This window comes from Camelus ferus, chromosome 4 (assembly GCF_009834535.1).
Source record: "Camelus ferus isolate YT-003-E chromosome 4, BCGSAC_Cfer_1.0, whole genome shotgun sequence".
Lineage (NCBI taxonomy): Eukaryota > Metazoa > Chordata > Mammalia > Artiodactyla > Camelidae > Camelus > Camelus ferus.
Window position 1 is genome coordinate 46,316,802 of NC_045699.1, and position 24,604 is coordinate 46,341,405.

The following is a 24,604-nucleotide window of genomic DNA, read 5'->3' on the forward strand; positions in this document are numbered from 1 at the left end:
TCTGCTTCCGTGAAAACTCAACCAGAAAAGAGTATGCGCACTGCTCACAGATGCCTTGGGCTTATATGGCCTCTCCTGCAGGTTCTCTGTTTTAATTTTACTGTTCTGAATCACCTTCATGGTCTGTGATAGCTAATTTCATCCACAAAACTTTGAATCTAGAGACAAATGGAGACATAATTCTTCAAGGAGCTCCCTGCCCAGGGCCAGGCTGGCATCTCAGGTGCCAGAAGCATCAGCGATGATAATATGAACCTTAATCTGTAGCAAGCTTACAGTCTGCAAAGGGCCTCCACCTGCCACACCTTCCCTGTCCTAGTTGATGCTCTCAATGGCCCCAGAAGAAGGGCAGATTTAGTTAGCCCATCTCACAGGTGAGTTCAGCGAGGCTCCCGGAGGTTGCCAATCTGCCCAAGCCTGCTGTCAGTGGAAGACAAAGGAGGGACAATTACCCAGAGCCGCTGGATTCCAGGCCTCTGTTCTGGTTACTACACCCACTGCCTCTCTGCCATGTCCACCTGTCCTGGGGGTGGCAGTGTTGGGCAGTAGAATTGGCACTGGTCTGGGAGAGTATACAGAAGGCACTGCACTTGAATAAGGGAATGAGTAAATAAATATGAGCATGATTCAATGAATGAATGAATGAATGAGAACACCTCCCTTTCTCCCCAGAAGATCAATGGGATCTGCTGGGATCCCTGCTGAGGGCTCAGCTCATACTTCCTACAACCCATGTGTATGCAAACCAATTGCTAGCACCCTTTTCCTGCCTCACATATGACACTCCACCTGCTCTCAGAACCTTTTTTATTGCACCAGGCATCCAATCTTATAACCAGGAAGGGCCATCCACTGTCTCCAATCCTCGGGGTCTCTCCTGCCCCCTCCATTTGGCCATAGTGAATGTCTTTAATATCTCTTCCCTTTCTCCTCCCCCATCTATTTTTTCTTTTTTAATGAATCCAGAAGGTGGAAGCATCTCATAGATTATTAATGTGCTAAATGGCCCCTCTGGAGATCAGCGCCAAGAAATGGCTCCAACCCGCCCTGGATTATTGGCCTCCGTTCTCTTTCTTAGAGAGCAGTGCAGCAGCAGCAGGAGCAGCAAAGTTTCCAGCTGTGCCTAATCACATCATAGCTCCTAAGTGGCTTTCGGTCAAGTCCACAGTCTCTGTCAGCCACTCCACAGCAAGGGCATGGCATCACCTGGGCTGGCAGTGGTGGAACTTTGGCCTGCTGGATTCTGATTCTTGGGGGCTGAGAAGCAGACCTTGTGTGCACTTTGAGTATCTTGCTGAAGAACCCCCATCCTGCCTCGGATGCCTTAGTTTCAGGGTCTGCAGTGCTGTTGATGCAGAACAGGGAGTGTGACCAGAGGTCTGCTCCTGGGGAGGAATCCTTGTCATTGTAATATTATCACATTACAACATTGTAACAGCACCTACTGTTTTGTAGTCTTTAAAAAGTGTTTTCACCTAAAAAAGGAAGAGCCTTATTGATTCTCACAACTGCACAAAACATGTAAGGCTAATTTGCTATTCCCATTTTACATAAGAAAAGTGGGGCTGAGAAAGATAAAATAAAACACAATATAATTACAAAACACTGGAGAGTGAGCCAGGGGACCCAGCTTTGCTGTTACTGTGAGAACATGGGTCCTACCCACTTTGGGCCTGTTTCCCAGTCTGTATGATGGGGGGACTGGACCCAGTGATTGCTAAGGCTCTTTGCCTTTCTTTGACTCTACCTCAAATTCCACAAACCACAGCTAACTAAGAAAACAATCTCTGGATTTCTCAGGCAACCCACAGCTTTAATAAGGTAGTCACTTGAGAAAGTCAAGTCAGATGACAAAATTTCTGTTCCTATAAAAGAAACAGCATCAACCGACAGTTTAAAGGTATGCTGGAATTCGGTAAATAGCAAAGGGCCTGATTTGAGGGTTTTCACTGATTTGGTTTTTTAAATGTCAAAACCAAGCATGATTTAGACTTTTCAGAAAACAAGTCCTAAATGTGCCAACACTTAGGCAGAGTCAAGGTTCTCCTGTTCACATGACCTCCTCACCTCTGCTCTCTCGTGTGAGCTCCAAGGAGACAGCCCCATCGCACAAACTGCAATGTTCCGGCCCAGCAAGGTCCACAAGGAGTGCCCCGGCAGGCCCGGAGGCAGGGTGGGCTGCCGAGGGGAAGCTTGGGACAGTGCCAGGAGAAATGCATCTACAATTTAATAATCTGCTGCGGATGCCTTTTAAAGGACAGGCTCTGCGGGAAACGGTTCTTGACGAAATAGTGTTTGCGTTTTCCTGTGAGCAGCCCTTTATCCCTTCAGGAATCTGACTTTATTTTCATCAGCGAGGCTATTTCTGTCTGCAAGCTGAGGCAGCTATCATCTCACTCCCAAGAAGGAAGGGGTTTTTGTCCTGGTCTCAGGTATGAACCCCCTCTGGCCATATCTCCTGTACCTTTGCTGCGCTCTGTCTCCATCTTCCCCACCCAGCTCCAAACCCTCCGGCTTTGCCCCAGGCCCCGTGCTTTCAGACAGACAGACCAGGCTGGTGGGAGGTCTGCAGAATTGGTCCCAAAAGTGCAGGGCAGGGTCAGAAGCAAGTCACCTTCAGGTCTCTGAGGAAAGGATTCTACGGAGGTCCGAAAACATTTTTCAAAGGAAACATATTAGTTGAAAAGCATCAAGGCCAGAGATGGGAGATGTGGGCTGAGGCCATTTCAGGTGTCCCTTCATGTCCTATCACCAGGGGGCTGCAGTTGGAGAGTCCTTGGGTCCCCCCAGGTCTTACAGGCTCTGATGATCTGCCCTTGTCATTAGGAATGAAACTGGGACCTCGAAGGCAGGCATCCGGCTCTCTGCAAACACGCCCAGGTACCGCTCAGCATCTGAGCCAGGCCTGCACCAGGCACAGGGTGCAGGGGCAAATGAGAGCAGGCACTGCCCTCAGGCAGCTTGACGCCGGGTGTGTGCCAGGGCAGCAATCACCGTGGGAGGGGTATGCAGGTAAGGGAGCAAAGAGGAAGGAACGGGAAACTTCACAGCGGAGGAGGCAGCCAAACTGCACTAGGAAGGATGAGCACAGTCCTGCAGGTGGAGAGGGAACAGCCTGTAAGTGATCGGTGGCATGAAGGAGCAGGTGGGTGGCAAAGAGAGGGGCGAAATGAAAGAGCACCTCTTGCCACGTCACAGGCTATGGACTTTGTCCTGGGGATATCTGCCCCAGCAGCATACCCTGCTGTCACCTCCATGTCCTCTTTCCAACAGGAGCTGTGTAAATTGAAGTTCTGTGGACCAGGGGCACTCATCAGAGTCTTGATGTCTGGGAGATGAATGGGACTTAGAGATCACCTGGCCTCGCAAGTCCCTAGGAACCAACCGTATCTACATCACTTGAGCCACTGGTATTGAAATGGCAGTGGGGGTGAGGAGTGGGGCCTACAGTCTTTGAGGGATTTGATGAATCCTTTAACCTAGACCTGCTCAGCGTGGAGCCCGATAATTTGCATTAACACAAGCAAATCCTTGGCCCCCGTAAGTGACTCACCGTATAGTTTGAGAGCCAGCAACCTAGAATATGCCTACTCCATGTATTAAATCTCCCCAACAGCAGGACTGGATGAGACTGGGGTGTTCAGAGCAACAGGGAACTCACTATATCACAGCCAGGCAGCCCACTCCATGCCAGATGCCTCCAGCAGCAAGGACTTACTTGCAGGGAGCAGAGAACCCTGCTCACCGCTAACAGCAGCCATTGATCCTGCATCTCCAAACCTACAGCTCAGAGAACCAGCAAAATCCCTCAAAAAGCCATGCAGCTTTTTGTAGGCTGACTCCTCCCTCCTTCCCAGGGCCCTGCAGGTTCTCCAGTCTGAAGACATTCAGCTCTCCAATAGCCAGACCCCGACCCTTCCCAGATGCCTCCCAGGCTATGCCCTGGTGAGTCTGTCCCAGTGTGAGGCCCAGATCTGAGCTTCTACCCTGGGCGGGTTCTGACCAGGAGGATAGGGACCAAGCCTGCCATGCACACCCTGGGCTCCATGCAGGTCCCTGCAACTAGTTGGAGGAGCTGATGCTCCCAGTGACTCACATCACGACTTACACAGTATTAGCCTCTCGACATAGCAACCATGAATCAAGAAGCCCGGCAAAAGGCAAAAGTTAAATTTAACTGATTTTAGCACCACCGTGGATTTTTACCCTTTTGTGGCGCAAATCCCTATTTTTGTAGCACGAGGAAACAGAACCAACTGATTATGCATTCCAGGCTGTCTCTGTCCAGCAAGCATTGTTCCCCCAAAGGGCAGTCAGAGCTCCTTTTCAATTACACAAATTACATGCATTTTCCCATTTGTGGAACTCTGTTTCGGAGCCCAATTTTGAGTAAGTTAAGGGACTCATCAAATCCCTTGGGCAACAGTAGACCCACTCATCCAGCCCTCCACCGTCTCTTCAGGCAAGCTCAGCCTCCAGGAGGTGGGGAGTGGGTGGAAGATCCTCAGAATCTGGTTTGTAACAAATGGGGCTGAGTTCCCCAAGAGTGCAGGATAGGTCAGAAATCCTCCAGGGCTATTCCCGATAGGGACTTAGATCTTTGTTCCTACAACCCCCTTACCCCTTTCCTGGGCTCATCCTATGATTCTGCCTTTCAGGTCCCCAGAGCTGTCCCACCTGCTGGGCAGTGTCGAGTTCTTAGCCCCTCAGTGTCCCTGATCCATGCACAGCTGGAGACCTTGGTCTGGCCCAGTGTCTGGCAACAGATGTGCATGGCTGTGGTGGACAAGAATGGTGCACAAGAATCACCCCAGGAGCCTGTCCACAATGCAGAGGGATTCTTTTGAGGTGGAGGCTGAGAATCTGCATCTTTCCCAAGTCCTCTGCCTCCCCCGTGGTCAAGTTCACATCATGAGCAACCCTGCTATGGAGAGTTTCAGACTCCCCAGCTTATCCCCTGCACTTGGTTTGGTTCAGCACTCAGTGAGGACCTACTGTGTGCCAGGCCCTGTGCTAGGCACTGGAAACTAGGAGATGAAGGAAATGAGAGCTTGTGACTCCAAGAAGCTTATAATCTAGTAGGGAAGACCCAGATATAGAATAAACTATTTTCCACAGAATGTAACACATTTAATAACGAAACACCATATGCAGTATCGAAGTGATGCAGAACCACATACGCTCCTCAATCTTCTTTTCACTTTCACTTTCCTAAGACACCTTTAAGCATTTTTTCCTAATTTCACTTGACTCGTGAAGTTGTAAGACCACAGGTATACTATATATCTGTTTATGCATTGTATGTATACCTGTGTTTTATATATAAAAAGAGTGAGGTTTTTTTGCCCTTTTCCCACAAGAATGAATTTTCACCCCCTTGAGGGACATGACCCCCTACATTGAGAAGACATTGTTTAGAAGGGAACAATCAATTCAATTTTGGGGTTGGGGATGGGAGGCACAGAAGGAAAGGGATCAGGGAAGGCATCACAGAGGAAGCGGTACCTACCTAGGGCTTTGAAGGGTGAACATCAGCAACCAGTCTCACTTTCTGAGCAATGTGAGTTCCTGCTTTCACCCAAGAATCCCTCCCTCCTGTGGCAGCCAGCCTCTGAGATGGTCCCTAGTGGACCTCACCTCCTGCTATAGCTTGTAAAGTCCTCTCCCTCACTAAATAGGAGCTAATTTGTGATCAATAAAACATGGTGTGCAACTTCTGAAGCTAAGTTCTAAAAAACTTTGCCACCTCTGTCTCCTAGATGACTTGCTTTGGGGGAAGCGAGCTGCCATGCCGTGAGGCCCCTCTAGCAGCGCTATGGAGAGGATCCCATGGAGAAGCCCCATGTGAGGGAGCAAGCGTGGGAGCAGACATTCCAGCCCCAAGCAAGCCTTCAGATGATGCCAGCCCCCGTCTCCCAATCTTCCAGCTGGACCTCAAACATCATGGAGCAGATGCAAGCCATTCTGTGGGTCTGAATTCCTGACCCACAGAAATGATAGAGTAATAAATGATTATTGTTGTTTTAAGCCACTAGATTTTGAGGTCATTTGTTATGCAGCAAAATACAATACCACTCCCGTCTCAAAACCCAAGTTTCCTGTCTTGTCAGCTCCAGAGGCTGTCTTGTTCATGCTGAGGTCAGGTAGCTCTGTTTGGCAAGCCAGGAGTCTGCAACACTGTGCTTGCTCCTATAGCTCCTAGGGAATTCTGAGGGGCAGATAGTTCTAGGTGAGGCTGTGAGAAGGTCAGGAAGCTCCCTGGATTCTTCTCTGGCTGGGGAGTTTCCAGGAAGCTTGGTCTCTTGTGTCTGGACAAATTGTCCATCTACAGATCCTTCCATCCCTCCCTCCATCCCTCTGACCATTCAGCCGAAATCTGATAAGGTCTGTGAAGTATTAGGCACCAGGAAGAACAGGGGTAACTCAGGCCCAGTTTCTGTCCTCAAGATGCTCACAGCCCAACTAAATATGCCCCCACATCTGTAAAGCCCTAAGCAGGGAAAGGCAGAGGGGTCTAGGGGATGGGCTGTGTATATGTTCTGCTAGAAAGTAAATAGGAGAAAGCGAGAGAAAGAAAAAGAGGGACTACTTTGGCTAGTGCAGTAAGGAACCTAGAAGAGGCAGTATTTAAGCTGGGTCTCTGAGAATGGTAGGACTTGTCATACAGGTCATGGGGAGAATGGGATGTTTCAGGTGGTGGGAAATGTTTCAGGAAAGACAAGAAATGCTAAGTGTTGAGGTATTCAAGGGGGTATTCAACTCAGGGAGTAGCAGGATGCAGGGCAGGGGTGACAACAATAGTAAAACATGAGACACTTAATGATTGGGACATGCCAGGTGCAGTTCTAATCACTGCTTAGTCACTCAGCCACATGGCAGCCCAATGAAGTCAGTCCTCTTATTACCCTGCTTTTACAGATGGGAGGCTGAGGCCAGAGAGGCAGTGCCTGGCCCTGACCAGCAGGTGTCTAGCGTGCTCCTTGGTACTCAGGAGAGGAAGCTCAAGGGTGGAGAAGGTACGTGACTCCACCAAGGTCTCACGGCTGAGGGGGCCGCAGGGCTGGAAGCCAGGCTCCCCCAGCACACTGAGCTGCGCTGGCTTCCAGCTCCGTGGTTAGGTTTGCACCAAAGCACGCCGAGTTGCTCTTCTGGCCTCGTCCCGTTACGCTCGCCCACACTTAGTGTGGCCTGCTCCGGCCACAGCGAGTGACTCACTGCTCCCCAAGCCCACACGCTTTCCCACCTCCCGCTTTTGCACGCCCAGTTTCCTCTGCCAGCAAGCATGCTCCTCCATGTCTCCAGCTGTCCGACGCCCTCTCCTCCTTCGCAGCTGGCTCACCTCCCATGAGAAGCCTTCCTTAACTCCAGGCTGAGTGGGTGGCCCTCCCCTGGGACCTCACTCTTCCCTCATCACAGCTCTGCCATGGCTGCCTCCCACCTCCCCTCTGGCCATGATCTTGGGGCTCTACCCCCAGCACCCCACCTATGCTGGGCTGGACTCAGGTCTTCAGTCAATGGAAGCAGATCTCCTGGGGTCTGGCTCCTTCCTCCCTTCATTCTCCCTCTCCCCATTCATCACACTCCAGCCCCACTGCCCTCTTTTCTGTTCCCTGAACATGCCAGGTCCTTCCCGTAACAGGTTGTCTGCATGTGCCATTCCATCCTGACGTGGTGGACTATTCTTTACCCATCCAACTCCCTCTCATGCTTCAGGTCTCAGCTCAACTGTCACCTCCTCCAAGAGACTTTTCCTGACTGTTTTGAGCTAGTCACTATCCCATCACCCCATTTACCTGTATCCTAGCCCAATCTCCTTCCCACAATCTTATCTCAAGGGCCAGACTGCCCTCGAGCTTAAATCCTGGCTCTATTACCTATGAGCTGAGGGTCCTTGGGCAAGTTATTTAGTCTCTGTGTACCTCAGTCTCCCTATCTATAAAATGAGATGTTAAAAGTACCGACAGCATAGAGAAGTTATAAGGAGTAAATGAACTAATGAAAGTAAGTGCTCATAATAGTGTCTGATACCTCATAAGCCTGACATATATACTATGTACATGTTGTTCTTAGTATTATTAATTGTTTATTTGCTTCCTGCCTGCCTCCCTCCTAGAATGTAAGCTCTAACAGGGTAGGGACCGTGTCTGTCCTGTTCAGCACTGTATCGCCCATGTCTACCAAAATTCCAGATACACAGTAAGTTGCATTATATTTGTTAGATGGATGAATGGGTGATGGATGGGTGGATGGATGAAGCAAAGAAGCAAAACATGTGCCTGGGCCACCATTCATCCTGGGTGGTCACATCTTTCTACACTCTCCTCTCCTGTATTCCAAACAATGGCTAGCACAGGTGAGTTTCATCTAAACAGACCATGCACTCATGTAGAACATTTGACAGTGTAGAGTGAAAGAGTGAATAACAGCCAGAAGTCCAGGGAAAGGCTAAACTAAGGACAAAGGCAGTCTTAGTGGACAAAAGAATTTCAGTGTGGGGAGAGAGGTTTGGATCATCTGGTTAAGGAAACAGCGAGAGCAGGGCTCCGAGGCCTGTAGATCTAGGGTGCATTTGGGGAAGGTGGGGCTGAGGCATGAAGTGAGTGGCAGGGATAGATGAGACTGGACAGGAAGACTGGCTGGACATTGATGGCCGTGAAAGTTGGGCCAGGGAGTCACTAAAAGACTTCAAACACCAATGGTGGCATCAGGCCTGCCCTTTAGAGACCCACCGTGAGAGCCATGTCAGGACAGGACAGAGGATCAGGCCAGGAGGTGAAGGCAGTGGGAAGTTGTGCCATCATCCAGGAAAGAGTAGGTGAGGCCTAAACTGGCAAGGAACCGTGTTGGGCAAGGAACCATTGCTGCGAAAGATTGGTGGCCAATCAAAGACAGTTCCCCAACCAAAGGTGGCCAGGATCTTACCTGTACCAGATTCCAGCCTTGGAGGGACTCTGCGATGATGGACGTAACAGATGGACAGACTCCTCCAAACACCATCAAGTGGTTCGGCCCGTATTTTATTGCATCGTAGAAGGCTTTCAACCCTTTTGCATTATCACACTGGGGAGCAACACACAGAAAGAGAAGAGCATATTAGAAACAGCTTTCCCCAGGGACAAGGGCCCAACAGTGGATTCACAAACAAATCTTCCTCATGGGAAACATGGGTTTCAGTTCTCCCATCGTGAGCCCTTTATTTAAGCCAGCCCTGAGTCAATGCTGTGGGTTCAGTGAGGCGTGGTCTTGGTACCCTCTTTGCTGGCTGTCCTCCACCTGAGTGCTCTCCAAATTTGAGACTCTGGCTCCTCAGTTATCTCTCTTCAGGGCACACTGAGGAAAGGGTGCCCAAATGCCTCACCCTGGGGCCCCACACCACGGTCATTTACATTTTAAAAGAAGACGAATCCATACCTATTAAGTAGGCTATTATTAAAAAAGCAGAAAATAACAAGTATTGGCAAGGATGTGGTAAAATCAGAATCCTTGTGCATTGCTGGTAAGGATACAAAATGGTGCAGCTTCAACAGAACACAGTACTGCAGTTTCTCAAAAAGTTAAAGTTACTACATGATCCAGCATTCCACTTCTGGGTAAATACCCCAAAAGAACTGAAAGCAGGGACTGGAAGAGATATTGTACACTCATGTACAGAGCAGCATTATTCACAATAGCCAAAAGGCATAAACAACCCAAACATCCATCAGGAGATGAATGGATGAACAAATTGTGATTTATACATACAACGGAATATTTTTCAGCCTTAGGAAACTCTGACACATGCTACAACATGGATGAAACTTGAAGACATTGTGCCAAATGAAATAAGCTAGACACAAAAGGACAAATACTGTGTGATTCCACTTAGATGAGATATTTAGAAGAGTCAAATTCATAAAGACAGAAAGTAGAATAGTGGTTTACCAGGGTCTGGGGGAGGGGAACGGGGAGTTACTGTTTAATGAGCACAGTTTCAGTTTGGGAAGATGGAAATGTTCCGGAAATGGATGGATGGTGGTAGCGGCTGCAGGTTAGTGTGAATGTACTTAATGTCACTGAACTGTACACCTAAAAATCATTAAAGTGGTACATTTTATGTTATATACATTTTTATCACAATAAAAAAGGAGGAGGAGGTGAATCTAAAGGGAAGAAATCATTCAGCAGATACCTGCCAAACATCACTCTGTGTTCAGCCCAGGGCTCGATGTTGAGGAAACAGAAAAGTTGGACACAGCTCCTGCCCAGGAGCTCACATGTGAGGGGGGAAACAGATCCCGGCGATCCACTGTGGGAATGAACAAAGACAAATGTCTGCGGATGTTGGGAGTCAGTCAAGGCTCACCTCCCCCTCTCTCATCAGGCTGGTGGCCAGCTCTCCCCTGGACAGAGGCACTGGCTGCTAACTGGGCATCTTGCTTCCCCTGGGGCCCAGTTAAGCCTGTTCATCACCAAGCAGTCTGAGGCTCCTTTGTAAAACATATATTAGTCCTTTATACTCTCCTGCTTTCTGTGCACTTAAAACCCAAACTCCTATCAGAATATAACTCTCAAAAGGTTAAAAACATAATTCTAGTGAAAATCAATAGAGGGTACATGTCAACCTTTTATTTAACTCATTAATAAAGGGGATCTGCAGGATGACAAAGTGGATTCGAAAGAAAGTTTTGAGAGATGAGGATTTTTACAGTGGGTGGAAAAATAAGAAATAAGATTGCTAAATTAGATATAAAACTGGCTAATGTCCAACAGGGCAATAAAACTATAATCTTTGGGGACAGAAAAGAATATCATTGAAAACCAGCACATCTTATCAGTTTTAGAGAATTATAAGATGTCTGGGACTTAAATTCCCCAGTCAGATGACCTTAGGCAGGGCTATCAGAAAGTGCCGTTAAGTGTTAGGCTGACAGGTTATATAATAACTATTTTGTATTTTTTTGCAAGTTTGGTATGATATTCTTAACCCTCCTTATAATGGATGCAAGAAGCCACAAGATCCAGCTCTGCCTTCCTCTCTGACCTGATTTTCCTCTACTCTTTCCCTTGCTCACCAAGTACAGCCTCACCAGCCTCCTTTTTGTTCCTTGAAATGGAAAGCAATTCCCTCCTGCCTCCGGGCCTTTGCACTTGCTGTTTTCTTTGCTGGGAATAATACTCCCGTGGTTCTCAGCACAACTCACTCCTCATCATTCAGGTCTCAGCTTAGCCGTTAACTCTTCAGGGGAGTTGTTACTGTCCCCCTACCCAAAATGGTCCCCACCCCTAATCACACGCTACCATGCCATCCTATTTAACACCCTAAAATAGTTCTTAAAATTGTCAGAAATCATCTTGTCTATTTTTGTTTGCCTGTTTGGTCCTCTAATTGAACTATAAGCGCCCTGAGGGCAAGGCTTTTTGTCATTGTTTCCATTGCTGTCTCCCCAGAGCTTACACAGGGGATCTCAGTAAGGATCCGCCGGATGCCTGACAGAGCCCTCTGACCTTTTCCCTGCCTGTTCTCCTCTCTTTGTACTTCCACATTTCTCTCCTTATTTCTGTCTTCCTCTCTCCCTCTGCTCCACCCTCCTCTCCCCTCAAATGAACATAATGTGGGACCAGAGTGGGCTAATATTCATTGTTCCCGCCTCATTTATTTGAGAGATTCTAGACTGAGATCCATGGTGGGTGCTGACAAGGATAGAAATATTGAATCTGATGCAGTTCCTGGCATCAGAGAGCTCACTGTCTGGTGAGACAGGAGCACAGGTGGCCACTGCACTGCACTGGGGTGGAGAGGACACAGTGCCAGAGCAGAGGCACCACAGGGGAGCACCAGGGAGGGGTCTGGGTGGAGGCGGGTGGGGGCACTTGAGACTGAGAATGAGGGGTAACTGGCCTGGGCTAAGGCTAAGGAGTGCTCTGAATGCCAGGCTAGTGAGTTTGGGTGGTACCCTGCAGAGATTCAGAAAATACTTCAATTTTCAAATTTTAATTTAATTTAAAAATTGGTCAAGAGAATTGTCTTACCAAGAAAGAGAGAAAGAGAAAAGGGGAGAAAGATGGGAGAAAAAGAAGAAAGAAGGAAGGAGGGAGGGAGGGAGAAAAGAAAGATTAAGTTCTTACTGTTTCTTGGGGCCTCTATTAATTGTCCCTGACCTTGACTGAAAGCAACACTTCCCATCTTCAGTGGAGCACAAGCAGATGTAATGGAGCAGTTGATGTTTCAATTGTTTCTACCATGATTTACTGAATCACTTTCAATTTTAATACATTTATGTAATGATTTTAGCTTGCTTTCTAATCTGTGCTAATGACAATGATAATACAGTACCACAAGATTTATATCAAAGTTGCATTAAAACAATATTGGCAACAATGAACTTATTAATACTTGTTTGCTCAGCAAACATTTCCCCAGAACCTAGTCCCTGCAAGACTCTATAGTAATAATGATGTCCTAGCTTCTCAAAATATACACCTTCTGAATATATCAACTAAAAAATCTGAGAATATTTGACCACCTGTATTTGAGCTGGAAGAATCTTACAGTGTTTGCAAATGTTTATCTGACTCCGTGTTCACCAGGCTGGGTGTGGAAAGTAGAATTCTGGGTCCCGTGACCTCCTTGGTCTTACTCTCATGAATACGTTAGGTTACACGGCAAATGGGACTTTGCAGATGTAATTAAGGTTACTGATCAGCTGACCTTAAAGTGTTATCCATGTAGCCCCGTGTGATCTCACAAGCCCTGAAAAGTAGAGATGTTCTTGTCTGATAGCAGAGAGGAAATCAGAGATTCAAAGCATGAGATGAATTTGATGTGCCATTGTTGGCTTGAAGTTGAAGGGGGACCTCAGTCCTACATACCAACGAAATGGGAACCTCAGTCCTACAGTCCTAAGAAACTGAATCCTGCCAACAACCTGAATAGCTGGGTATCCAGGTAAGAACCCAGCCCAGCTGACACCTTGACCTTGGGAACTCCAAGCAGAGGGCTTGGCAGAGTCATGCAGGCCTGGACTTCTGGCCCATGGACTGAGACAATGAGTGGTTGTGGTTTAAGCCACTAAATTTGTGGTCATCCATTAACAGTAGCAATAGAAAACTAATGTGGTGAAGTAAAATGAGAAAAATAAGAAAAATATAATGAGATTTTCCTTAACACTAAGTTATATTCCATTAGAAGAACTGCCCTTAATTTTTAGACAAGATTCTTCATAGTTTGTATGGTGTTGAAATGTTTTTCTGTTACAAAATTATAGACAGTAGCACAATTTTGTTTTTAATGTCCTAACGTGGCAAAATAAGATGGTTTCCACCCTGTGTAGGTTTCTGTTCCGTGCCCCCTGGCACCCGTCCCTTTAGCCTTTACGGCTGTGTGAGTTCCAAACATGCAGGCACTGCTAACCCAGCCAGCCCTGCATCCTCATTTCAGGGCAGACCCTGAGTGAAGAAAGGTGACAGGACTTGTGCACTGTCCTTTCAGGATTAGGAGAGAGATTTTGGGGTCCCCAGTTTGGAGCTTTCTCAATGATCCAGAGAATTCAGCTGAAAGGGCGAAGGGAAGGTAGAAGCCAACAGTGTTCTAGAAAGGACCATGCCCCCAGGATAATGCTGTAAACCCAGGCCTCTTCCTGAACAGCACTCTTGACCTGAGGCCGGAGAAACAACCTAGGGGGCACCAAGTAAGAAAGAAATAAAGAAAAAGAGAGAGAGATAGGAAGGGAGGAAGAAGGAAGGAGGGCACTTCTGCGGCTCCCCTAGTGAACACGTTTGCAGTGACTAACAAAGTAAAGATCACATGGATGTACCTGTCCCATTTTAGATGCTACTGTCCCTCATCCTCACTTCTAATACTGTCTCTTCTTATCTGACATGGTTAGTGTCCCCAATTCATGGGCTCTCCAGCTGACCAAAGCTGAGTCTTTGTGGCTGAACAAGCCTGGAGGTTTTCAAACCCAGCAGAGATGCTTGGGGGCCAGTGAGAGAGGCTCTAGGTGCCTTACCTTCACTTCAAGCAGCAGATCTCCTTCATCTGTTCTATATACAGCATCAAGGTGCCACATAATACTTAATTTGAAAAGAGGACTTCATGGCTAGTGGCAAAAAAAAAAAAAATGTTTGAAAACCATAAAGGAGAATGACCCCAGATGTCCTTGCCTGTGTATGAGTTTTGCCTCTGGCCTCGGGAGGTGCAGGCAGGTGTCTGGCAGGCGAGGCTGGGTGAGTCAGCCACTTGAGCACAGACACTATAGGCCACTTGCTGAAAGTTAATCCACTACACATGAGTTTGCCTGATGATCAATTCATCAAGCCATTGGGGAATTTCTCTAAGTTTGAGTTTCCCAAGGGATTCTTTGCAGATACTTCGCATGGCCATTTCACAAGGATTTGTCCTTGAGGCTCAAGTGAAAGTCAATTTCAACTGTATTTCAGTCCTTCCTAAATGCTGTGCTTGGAGATGCTGCCCTAATGCCTGTTTATTATTGTCTTCTTCTTACGGGCTCTGGACCTGCCCCTCCATGAGCCATGGAAATGCTGAAGCTTTTCTATCCACCATTTAAGGTGTCTGTCAGATGGATTTTAGTGAGCTGGTCACTGGGCAAAACCATTATTCTGAGAAATTATTTATGACATGTTGTCTTTGAGCGATTTGGCTTTTGACGAATTGCTCTCAGAGCCCCTACAAAGGGTTCTCGTGTCCTGGAAGAAAGCTACAGGTTTTATCCTGTTCTACTTCCCCAACGTCCTCCACCAGAAATTCCCCTCACTCCCCTCGAGAGGGTATTCTGACAGTTGGCTTGCCCACACCTGACTGGCAGACAGGAAGCTAATTCCATCATGGTTCACATTCTCATGCAATAAGTGAAAGCTGAATGACCAGCCACAGCCTCTGATCTGCAGTCCTGTCTCTTGGACAGGGGCTCTGGCACACAGTAGGCCCTCACTAACTCACGCCCTCCCTCCCTTCTTCTCTCCAGGATTTTTCCTCCTTGCCTTTCACAGATTCCACACCTCCAGTAGCTCATGGTCATTACCTCCAAACTCCCTTCCCATTTTATTTCCAAAGGCTTCTCCTTCCCTGCCAAGATGGACTTGTCACAGGGAAATCGTAATGGACACATACAGGCTCTTAAAATTCAGCACCTATAAATGGGAATAGATCCAAAAGCCATGAAAATTAATTTTTTTTAATGAAAGAGTGGAACTCTGGGATAAAATCCATTTTCATTTAAATCTCATTTTTAAAGAATTAAAATTTTTTTGACTTAAAAATTTCAAAAAAAATGTTGCTCAGAGTTAAAATGTAAAAATGTCAAGAAAATGTCAGAGTTAATAATGACCAATTTGAAACCAGGGAATTACTCTGCACAGAATTTCAGAACTGAAGGAGTATGTAAAAGCTAATGTGTCCAACATGTGCCCCTGACACAAAGGGCCCCTTTATGTATCCTGCTCCAGGAGCAGTCAGCAATCTGCTTACAGCCCTCCAGTGGCAGGGGTCTCACTCCTTCACTAGGAAACTACTTCATTATTGGCCAGATCTGTTTCTTAGAAAGTTCTTATGGTCTTGAAATCACCCTCCTTTTGTATTCCCTAGTCCAAGTTCTCACTCTAGAGCAAAGGTCAGCAAACTGTCCCCATAAAAGGCCAGGTAATCAACATTTTAGGCTCTGTGTGCCATATGGTCTCTGTCGCAACTTCTCAATCCTTTGTAGCACAAAAGCAGCCACAGACAAAACATAAAAGAATGAACGTGGTTGCAATCCCATAAAGTTTTATTTACAATACAGGCAGCAGCCAGATTTGGGCCATCGGTCATAGTTTGCCCACCCTTGCTCTAGAACCTCATAGAACATGTACAGTCCTCCATCCCCATGAGCGCCCTTTAGATACCTAAACTTGGCCAGCCTTCCCTCCATGAGATGCTTTCAGGCCAAAGGATCCTTAGCTCTTCTCATCATCCCTCTACAATACAATTTCACATCCTTCTTGTCTGTGAGCATCCTATGGAAAGGCTTCAGAGAACATATTTCTAGGATGCACCCCAAATACCTCCATCTGCCCTGCACAGAAAAGCAAAGTAATGTGTTGCACACTTACTACGTGTCAAGCACTGATAATAAGAACTTCACATAAACTATCCTATTCACTCCTCAAACATTATGTAAGGTAAGTACTATTATTATTTCCATCTCACAGAGAAGGAAACTAAAGTTCAGAATATTTTAAAACTTGCCCAAGGTCACATAAATGGTAAGGATTCAATCCCAAGCAGTACCACTTAAGAGCACTGTCTTATCTAAAACAAGAATTTATATGAAATATTTCATTCACAGAAAAGAATACATATATGTATACATATAACTTATATAAAGCATGGAAAATAGCAATGTGAACATACAGTATACCCAACACCCAGCTTATGCCAAAGGCCCTGTGTGCCCACATGGCACATATCCCTCCTTCACCCAGGAAGAACCCTTACTCTGAACTTTGTGTTTATCCTTCCTTGCTCTTCTTTGTTGTTTTATTATATATATACATGCCTGAAACACTGTTATCACTTAATTTAACTGATTTTTTAATGTATCTGTAAGTGGAATCATGCCTGAAACTTGCTTTTATGACTTCACATTATGTCTGTGAGATTTTTGTTGCTGAACAAAGCTGCAGTTCATTCATTTTCACAGCTATGTAGTATTCCACTGTGTGAACATGCCATGGTCTATTTGTTCATTCCCCCATTGATGGACACTTGGGTTGTTTGCAGTGTTTTGTTTTGATTGCTGATGTAAGCAAGACAGCTATATGTGTCTCCTGGCAGACATGTGTAGAGCTTCTCTAGGGTATAAACCTGGAAGTGGAATCGTTGACTCACAAGATTTCCCATGTTTTATCAAATTGGTTTTATCCATTTACACTCCCACCAGCAGCATTTGGACCATTACTCCTCATCCTCACCAACTTTAATTTTTGCCAATCTTAGGGATATTTGATGTCATTTCTATTTGTATGTTCCTGATTATTAAAGAGGATAACCCATCTTTTTGTATGTTTGTATAGTTTCTGTTTCCCCTTTTGGACTGGTGATTTTGTCCATCTTTCAGTTGGATTGTCTGTCTTTTCCTTACTGATTCGCTTAGAGCATACCTAGCCGCAATGCTAAACTGAATGAAACGATCACCTCCCGCATTCTGAGCACAGACTTCTATTAATATATTCTCAGACAGCAAGCCTTCTACTTGGTACCTGCTTCGCACAGAGCTTGCTGTCAGTAAAGACTACTAAATCAGCACAAGTAATCTTGGTAACAAAACACCTATGAACCTTTCTTGGAAAGAAAAAGAAAGAAAGAAAGAAAGAAAGAAAGAAACCACTCGATGATAAAATCTAGCCAACCACAAGATGAATCAAAATACAGACCTCAGGAAAGGAAGGCTTGTGATAAAAAGGAGTGATTGTGAGAGCTGGATCCATTTAATGTGAAACAATCAGCAATGTAAAGCTAATATAATGTAGCAGAAAATTTAGAAGATGGAAAAGGAGTTATGAGATCGCTAATTTCCTTTTCTTCCATACAAGGATTTTAATCGATACCATCTAAAGTGGAAAACTGGAGTTTAAAAGCCAGGGCTCTAACCTCACTGCTCTTCATAATCTTCTACTACCCTTAGATATTTTAAAAACAAATATTTCCTGTAGCAAAGGTAAAACTGTTTAATATTGAGCAATTCCTTCTGCTTTACTCCTCTTTTTTCCTTCTGACATACAAATAAATAAAATTTGACATCAATTTTAATTAGCATGTAATAATGATCTTTTTATAAAATTATTTGTCCATTTCTCTAACTGAATGCATAGAGAGATGTCCGGAATGAGAGTTATTCACATTAAAAACAGTAAGATTTTGAGTGACTTTTAAAAAACTTTCTTCTTTGTACTTAACGTGTTTTGCCTGAAATTTTTTAAAGCACATATTATTTTTATAGAGACAGAAACTCATTTTTAAACTGGTAGGCATTTCACACTCAAGATACTTTCTCAACCATTTAAGTCTGTCTCTTTCTGTTCTTCTGTGATTGGCTTTCTAAGCCAAAGCACAGGACTTAACATTTATTATTGCTAAATCATGTTAAAAATGATCCAAGCACCATGGTCAACAGAATTCAACATACACTATATTTTTTCCATTGACATTGATTCATTCAAACATTTTCTGAGCATCCACTAAGTGCTATGAGAAATAATAAGTCCCTGTGACATATAAAGATTCCTCAAACAGAGTAGTCATTCAAGAAACATTTACGGACACATTAAATCTGGAAATAAGAATGGTGATAACAGCAGGGCAATCGCTGTATCACCTGCTATATTTGTGCCGGGCACTGTTCTAACTTTTAAATACATATTAACTCAGTCCTCACAACAACACTGTGAAACATGTCCTACTATCCACACTTCAACAGATGAAGAAACTGAGGGTCAGAGAGTCACGTGAGTGATATGTCCAGAGTTTTTACACAGTGAGTAAGCAGGCAGAGTTGGCATTCTGATCTCCCTGGGCACACAATGACACTCCATTCCCCGCCTTCTTTGCACTCAGGTGTGACTGCTGAGTTTTGGGCAATGGAATGTGAGCAAAGATGATGGGTGCTTTGCCCAGGACTGGCCTATAAAACCTTTTCATGGGTGCTCCTGCTCTCTTTCCATACATAGTGTGAGTGGGGAAGACTCCAAGGACCTGGAAGCTCCCCTAACCCCAAGGTCCCTGTGGCCACCATGGAGGGGCACCACTGCTGCCAGAGGACCTGTCATGTGGAGGGCAGTCTTCCAAGCTGACAGATGCTGGGAGCACTGCCTTCAGAATATGCCTGGCTCTTTGTAGGCAACCCAAATCATTGACTGAGCATGGCGGCCAAACACAGGCTCACGATTTCTGGCCAGAACAAGACTTAGCTATGGGCAACCCTGAGCCCCTCTGGTCGGGTTGAGACTTTCTCAGAGCTGCACTGCTTCCTGAGTCTCTTCCTACCCACCTCTCCTTCCTTCCCCCTCTGCTTTCACAGGTGGCAGACCTGCCCACACTCTGAAGACTTGCCCTGCCTTTCTCTGCTCTCTCTCCTCTTTCTTTCATGGGCACTTCTCCCAATGCACCTTGAACTCTGGGCATCTGCTTCCCAGAGGACCCAACCAACACACCCTCTGACCTGCACTTGACTATGACATGAGCAAGAAACCACCTTAACGCATTGAACCACTTGAAACATAGGGGTGTTTGTTACTGAGATGAGACTGCATTGACCAGTAAACATTCTTAACTATCTACTATAAAAATGTTGAAACATAAGAAAATCAACACACCTGGGAAACTATTACAGAAAGCTGAGAAGAGTTTAAAGAGAGACAAAATAAGATTATAGGAAAAGGTAGGAAGAAATTATGCTGTATATTTACAAGTGTTCTCCTATCAATCAGGACACTGATGTCAAACTAGAGTTCAAGGGAGATGATCAGATATAACTCAGATTCGCTGCACTGGGTGGCCTTCGAACCCTCTGTTCCCTTGTGCCCTCAGAGGGCCTGGCTCCAAACAGGTATCTAGTACATATTGGCTAGACGAAATTATTGCTGCATGGTGGATACAATCGTTGCTGGTGGATACAGCCTGAAATAAGAGTAACCACAGCTTAGCTCGATTCCAAAGAGCTTATTAACTCTTGCCATCTTGATTTTTTTACACTCCTTCCCCAGGGTGATGGACAGACCATCTGCTTCTGAAAGTCTCCAGAGAGCCAGAATGTCCATCTTGGATACTGAGAAAAACTGGCATTTCTGTATTCTCCCTGAAGCTGTCACTCTGAATTGCTGGCCGGCTGCAGACTATGTTATTGGAGGATGATGGAGCCGTAGCACACATCTCCCCTCTGCACTGGGAAAGCCAATTACCTAGTTTACAAAATGTTTTTCAAAGACTGGTAGATACAAACTGTGTTTCCTAATTAGCTGTCAATAAGTACCCCCACATATGCAGGAGTGACATTTTAAAAACTCTGGGTCATGAACACAAAGTGTATGCAGTCTGCCTGTCAGGAAGGTGGGGGGGGGGTGCTCCTTCTGCAGGTTTGCACAAATCTCACAAGTCGCAGTCCTTCCCCTGGGAATGGGGACCAGGTCACCTGCTGAGGAGGGACACACTCAGCTACATGCCACCAGGCCACTTTCACTCCTTTCTACTCCACATATGCCTCTGCAGTGTGCTCTTCTGAGGGGCACACAGGTTCCACACGTGCTGAGGACCTGGGCTAGATACAGGGGTATGAGATGGGTATAAGTCCCCTCAGGAGACTTAAAATCTAGAGGAGGTGCAGAAATAATTTAGTAAAATGTAGTACAAGGTGTAATGGAGGTCTGGAACCCTCATTCATTCCTTTAACACTCAGGGGCAACGGTGAAGAGTCAGATCCTGTGGCAGGTGCTGGGGACACAAGGAAGTTTACATCTGGTCCTGCTCATGAGGGAGCTCTCACTTCAGTGGGGGAAGAGAAGATTGAAACATAAGGCAGGATAAAAGTGTGAACTGTGGTAGAGACTCGAGTCATGCAAAAAGAAAGGAATGGTCAAACCACACTGAGATATTCTGCCAGGACTTCTTGGAGGAGGTGACATTCCAGCTGAGCCTTGGAAGATGAGGAAGAGAGTGCAGTGGTAGAAGGGCACTGCAGGCTGGGATTCCAGCATGAGCAATGTCTCGGAGAGGATAGTGCAGGGCACACAGGAGAAGTGTGGTACCTGCTTCTCGGGCAGGAGCAGAGTAGAGAAGAGAGGTGGAAGGAGACAGATATGTGGGGTCAGACTGGCTAGTCCCTGGGGAGCCCTGAACACCAGGCAGAGTATAGTTTCTTTTCTCTAGGCAGCAGGAGGTAGTGCAGAACTTTCATCAGGGGAGTGCCAGGATGGAGGCTGTGCTGTGTGCAGATGCCTCTGGCAGCTGGTGCAGAGGAGGAAGGCCTGATGGGAAAGAAGGCGGCCAGCAGGGTGTGGGAGCAACAGTCCAGGTGTGAGGCTTCATGAGCAACCTGGCCCAGCACCCCGGGAAGGATGTGTGTCCACAGAGGAGCTCACTTCTTAGAGGCCCATTAACTAAGAGGCCCTGAGGCTTGGGTTTGACCAGCATGTGACATCAATGGGACCCAGTCAGACGGGTCACTTCAATGGCCTCCTTAATGGGAGCTCAGTGATGGGGAAGACCGATGAAGAAAGATACCAAAGGGAGAATAGAGCCAGCGATGTCAAGCACAGATGTGGGCCTGGGTGAGAGCCTCAGGCCTGCCCTTGCCTTGCCCTGTGCCCTCCTCTTCACCTGGGCTTCACTTACAAAACAGAAGATTGAGTTAACTGGTTTACAAGTCAGGAGAGGCTAGGCTCTGCTGTGGCAACAATCCCCCAAACGTCAGTGGAGCACACCATAAAAAGCTGATTTCTCTCTCAGCAAGAGGGAGCTTGGCACATCCTAGTTGCTCAGAGGCCCAAGCTGATGGAACAACTACCATCTTGAATGCTGCCTGTTGCAAACAGAGAAGGAAAGAGAAAACTCTGGAGAGGGTCAATCAGCAATTAAATGGAACTCACCGGCCAGACGTGGCCCCACTGAGTACCAGGGACCCAAAGCGCAACTTGGCCAGCAGGAGAGGGGAACTACAAATGGCTGCCACAGTTGGTCTCTCAGCTTCCTTCCTGACCTAGCAGTCTGTGTTTTGGTTCGTGTGGCAGATTTTGCTTCAATGAATATATATCAAGCTAACGCTTCTTTAGCACTGACCTATGTGCTGGGCACTATGCTAGATTCTTTATGTGCATTATCTTATTGGCTATTCATAATGTATCTTGTTTAATATTCACAATGACTCTATGAGATATCATTATAAATACACCCCATTTAATTGAGCTTTGTTTTATTGTGCTTCACAAATACTGCGTTGTTTTGTTTTTTAACAAACTGAAGATTTGTGGCAACTCTGTGTCGAGAGTCTATCAGTGCCATTTTTCCCAACAGCATTTGCACAGTTTGTTTCTGTGTCACATGTTGATAATTTCCACAATATTTCAAACCCTCTACCAGCAAAAATATTCGACTTACTGAAAGCTCAGATGATGGTTAGCATTTTTTAGCAATAAAGTATTTCTTAATTAAGGTATGTACATTTCTTTTTTAAACATAATGCTATTGCACACTTAATAGACGCCAGTGTAGTGTACAAATAACTTTATACACATTGGGAAACCAAAAAATTCATGTGACTGGCTTTATTGTGGTGGCCTGGACCCAAATCCATAATGTCACCTGTATTATCCCTCATTTAACAGAGGAGAAAACAGAGGTTCAGGGAGCTTAACTGACAAGTTCAAGGTCACACGACTAGTAAGTCATGAAGCACCAGGACTCAAATCCAGAGCATCATACTCCAAACATTAACTCTTATCTTTTACAATCTGAGCTCTTACAGTCCAGAGATAGGGTAAAACGTCTTGTAAAGCAGTGGGATGCCTGTGACTGTGGGCGTTCCAGCAGAAGCCTGCAGAAAGATTCTTCACTGAGTAAAGGAGTAGACTCTAATCCTGAATTTCCATGAGAATAAGCAAAGAAACAGGAAAAAGGCAAGGAAACAGTAAGTGGCATGCTGAGTTGGAGTACTCCAAGAATGAATGGAGAAATGAGAGGTGGGATTGGAAAGGGAGGCTGAGGCAGCTTCTGGGGGCCCCTGAGCACCAATGTAAGGGGCCATACCCAATTCTGGGAGCCCTGGGGAGTTTTTATTTTCGTTTGGTTGTTTTTTAACCATTTTAACCATTTTCAAGTGTACAGTTCAGTGGCATTAAGTGCACTCACAGTGTTGTATAACCATCACCACTATTTCCAGAACTTTTTCAGCATCCCAGAGAAACTGTACTTATTAAACCCCTTATTAAAGGGTTTAAAACTGATACTGACATCATCAGAGCTGAATGGCGATGATCCCCCTCAGGTTGAGATGGGCAACCCTGGCTGCCACTTGAAGGACATTATTAGAAGGAAGAGAGACTGGACACGGGGATGGGTAATCAGACCAGCACAGGGGTCCAGGTGGGAGATGGTAGAAGCCAAAGACAGGGCAACAAGAGGGACAGAGGGAAGTAGTGAGATTTGGCACAAGAGGAAGGGAAACTGCAGAGGAAGAAGGGAGCCCTAACTTCCTCCAGGGGCCCAGTGAGTCCTGAGCTACCAAAAACTGAGGTAGAGGAGCCAGGAGGGGACCTGGGGTCCTGGGGATGCCACCAGTCCAGCACTGCACCTGACACAGGTGAGGCTGCTGGCCAGCTGCCTGCTCCACCAACTTTCCCTGGGGAAGCACATCCCCAAACTTGACAGTCCTTTCTGGGACACTAGGCCAGAGCTGCAGCCTGACACAGACCCTATCTGCACTCAAACACTCACTGGGTGCCGGTCTGGAGATGAAGGGTGATCACAGGTGGAACAGAATCATCACCCCAACCCTCTGCAGCCGCACTCATTACTTAAGGCGGGGCCAGCGTCAGCAGCAGCTCAGCTGGAGTTAATTATGTCCTCCAGCTGGGGACATGGCGGTCACTCCCCCACCTGATGGATGAGGGGTGGGTCTCTGTCACACATCACCACAACCAGGGGCCTCTACTCAAGGAAACTTCCAACTCCTCAGTCCTGTCACAAGTCCTTCCACCTCTCCGCTGCATGGGCTGCTGCAGCACCTGTCTTCAGAAGCCTTTTTGAGAAGGGGTTTTCTCATCACTCCAAAACTCGGCCTGCTTCCCCAGATCCCATCCCCATAGCCACTTGACCCCAGGCACAGGCTGACCCCACTTGACTTCTGGGGGCCTCGTTACACAGGCATCCATGGGCCTGGCTGGGTGCCCACCTCATCACCCTGTTCCCACACCCCAGCCCCTCCAAGTCTGAAGTCCAAACATGCCTTCCCAGGCCTCTGTCCTCAGGACACAATGCTTGCCTGCCTCCACCCTATGGCTGAGCTCCTGCAAAAGTGTCCCCAAGCTCATCATGGCACTGACCACCCAGATGGCACTGCTGAGTGCTGCTCTAGACCCTGAGGGATGGGAAGCACCCCCTGCCTGGAAAGGGGCTCTTCGGGGCAGCTAGGAGCAGCACATTTAGGAGTACAATCCACTCTGAGGAGGCCCCTTCACAGGACCGCTTGCCAGGGGGCTGGCAAAACTCTAAGAGCGGGAGCATCTGGAAGGCCAGGCAGAGGTGAAGACCCTCGGAGGGCAGCCTGTCCCAGCTTGCACATCTCTGTACCTCCCTTCTTTGTAAAACAGGGAAGCAACTCTGGGAAGGCCTAACCCTAGGGCCCTTCCAGGGCTGAGTGGGGCAGATGCCCAAGAGCCCTTCGTTAGATGTTAACTCTGTGCTGATTCAGTTCGATGCACCAGGCATTTACTGAGCACCTCACATGGGCCATGCTCTGTGCCAGGCGCTGGGCAAACAAAGGAAACAAGTCAGAGCATATCCTCAATAAGCTCACTAGGTAATGGAGATGAGAGAGGCGCCAAGAAGCAATCACAGCACAGGCTGGGAAAGCACTCCATG

At 46.6% G+C, this 24,604-nt stretch overlaps 1 protein-coding gene across 3 annotated transcripts in view; it reads right to left on the reverse strand.

Annotated features, from left to right (window-relative positions):
- Positions 1–24,604, reverse strand: part of GABBR2 (gamma-aminobutyric acid type B receptor subunit 2) — a 352,698-nt gene that overhangs the window by 218,065 nt on the left and 110,029 nt on the right. For 2 of the 3 annotated variants that reach the window (XM_014559751.2, XM_006185246.3), the window contains exon 2: positions 8,923–9,060. In XM_014559751.2, coding sequence (XP_014415237.1) covers positions 8,923–9,060 — 138 coding nt within the window. Of the gene's footprint in view, positions 1–8,922; positions 9,061–10,168; positions 10,286–13,988; positions 14,079–24,604 lie in introns of those variants that run through there. The other variant, XM_032478052.1, reaches the window with a different exon arrangement.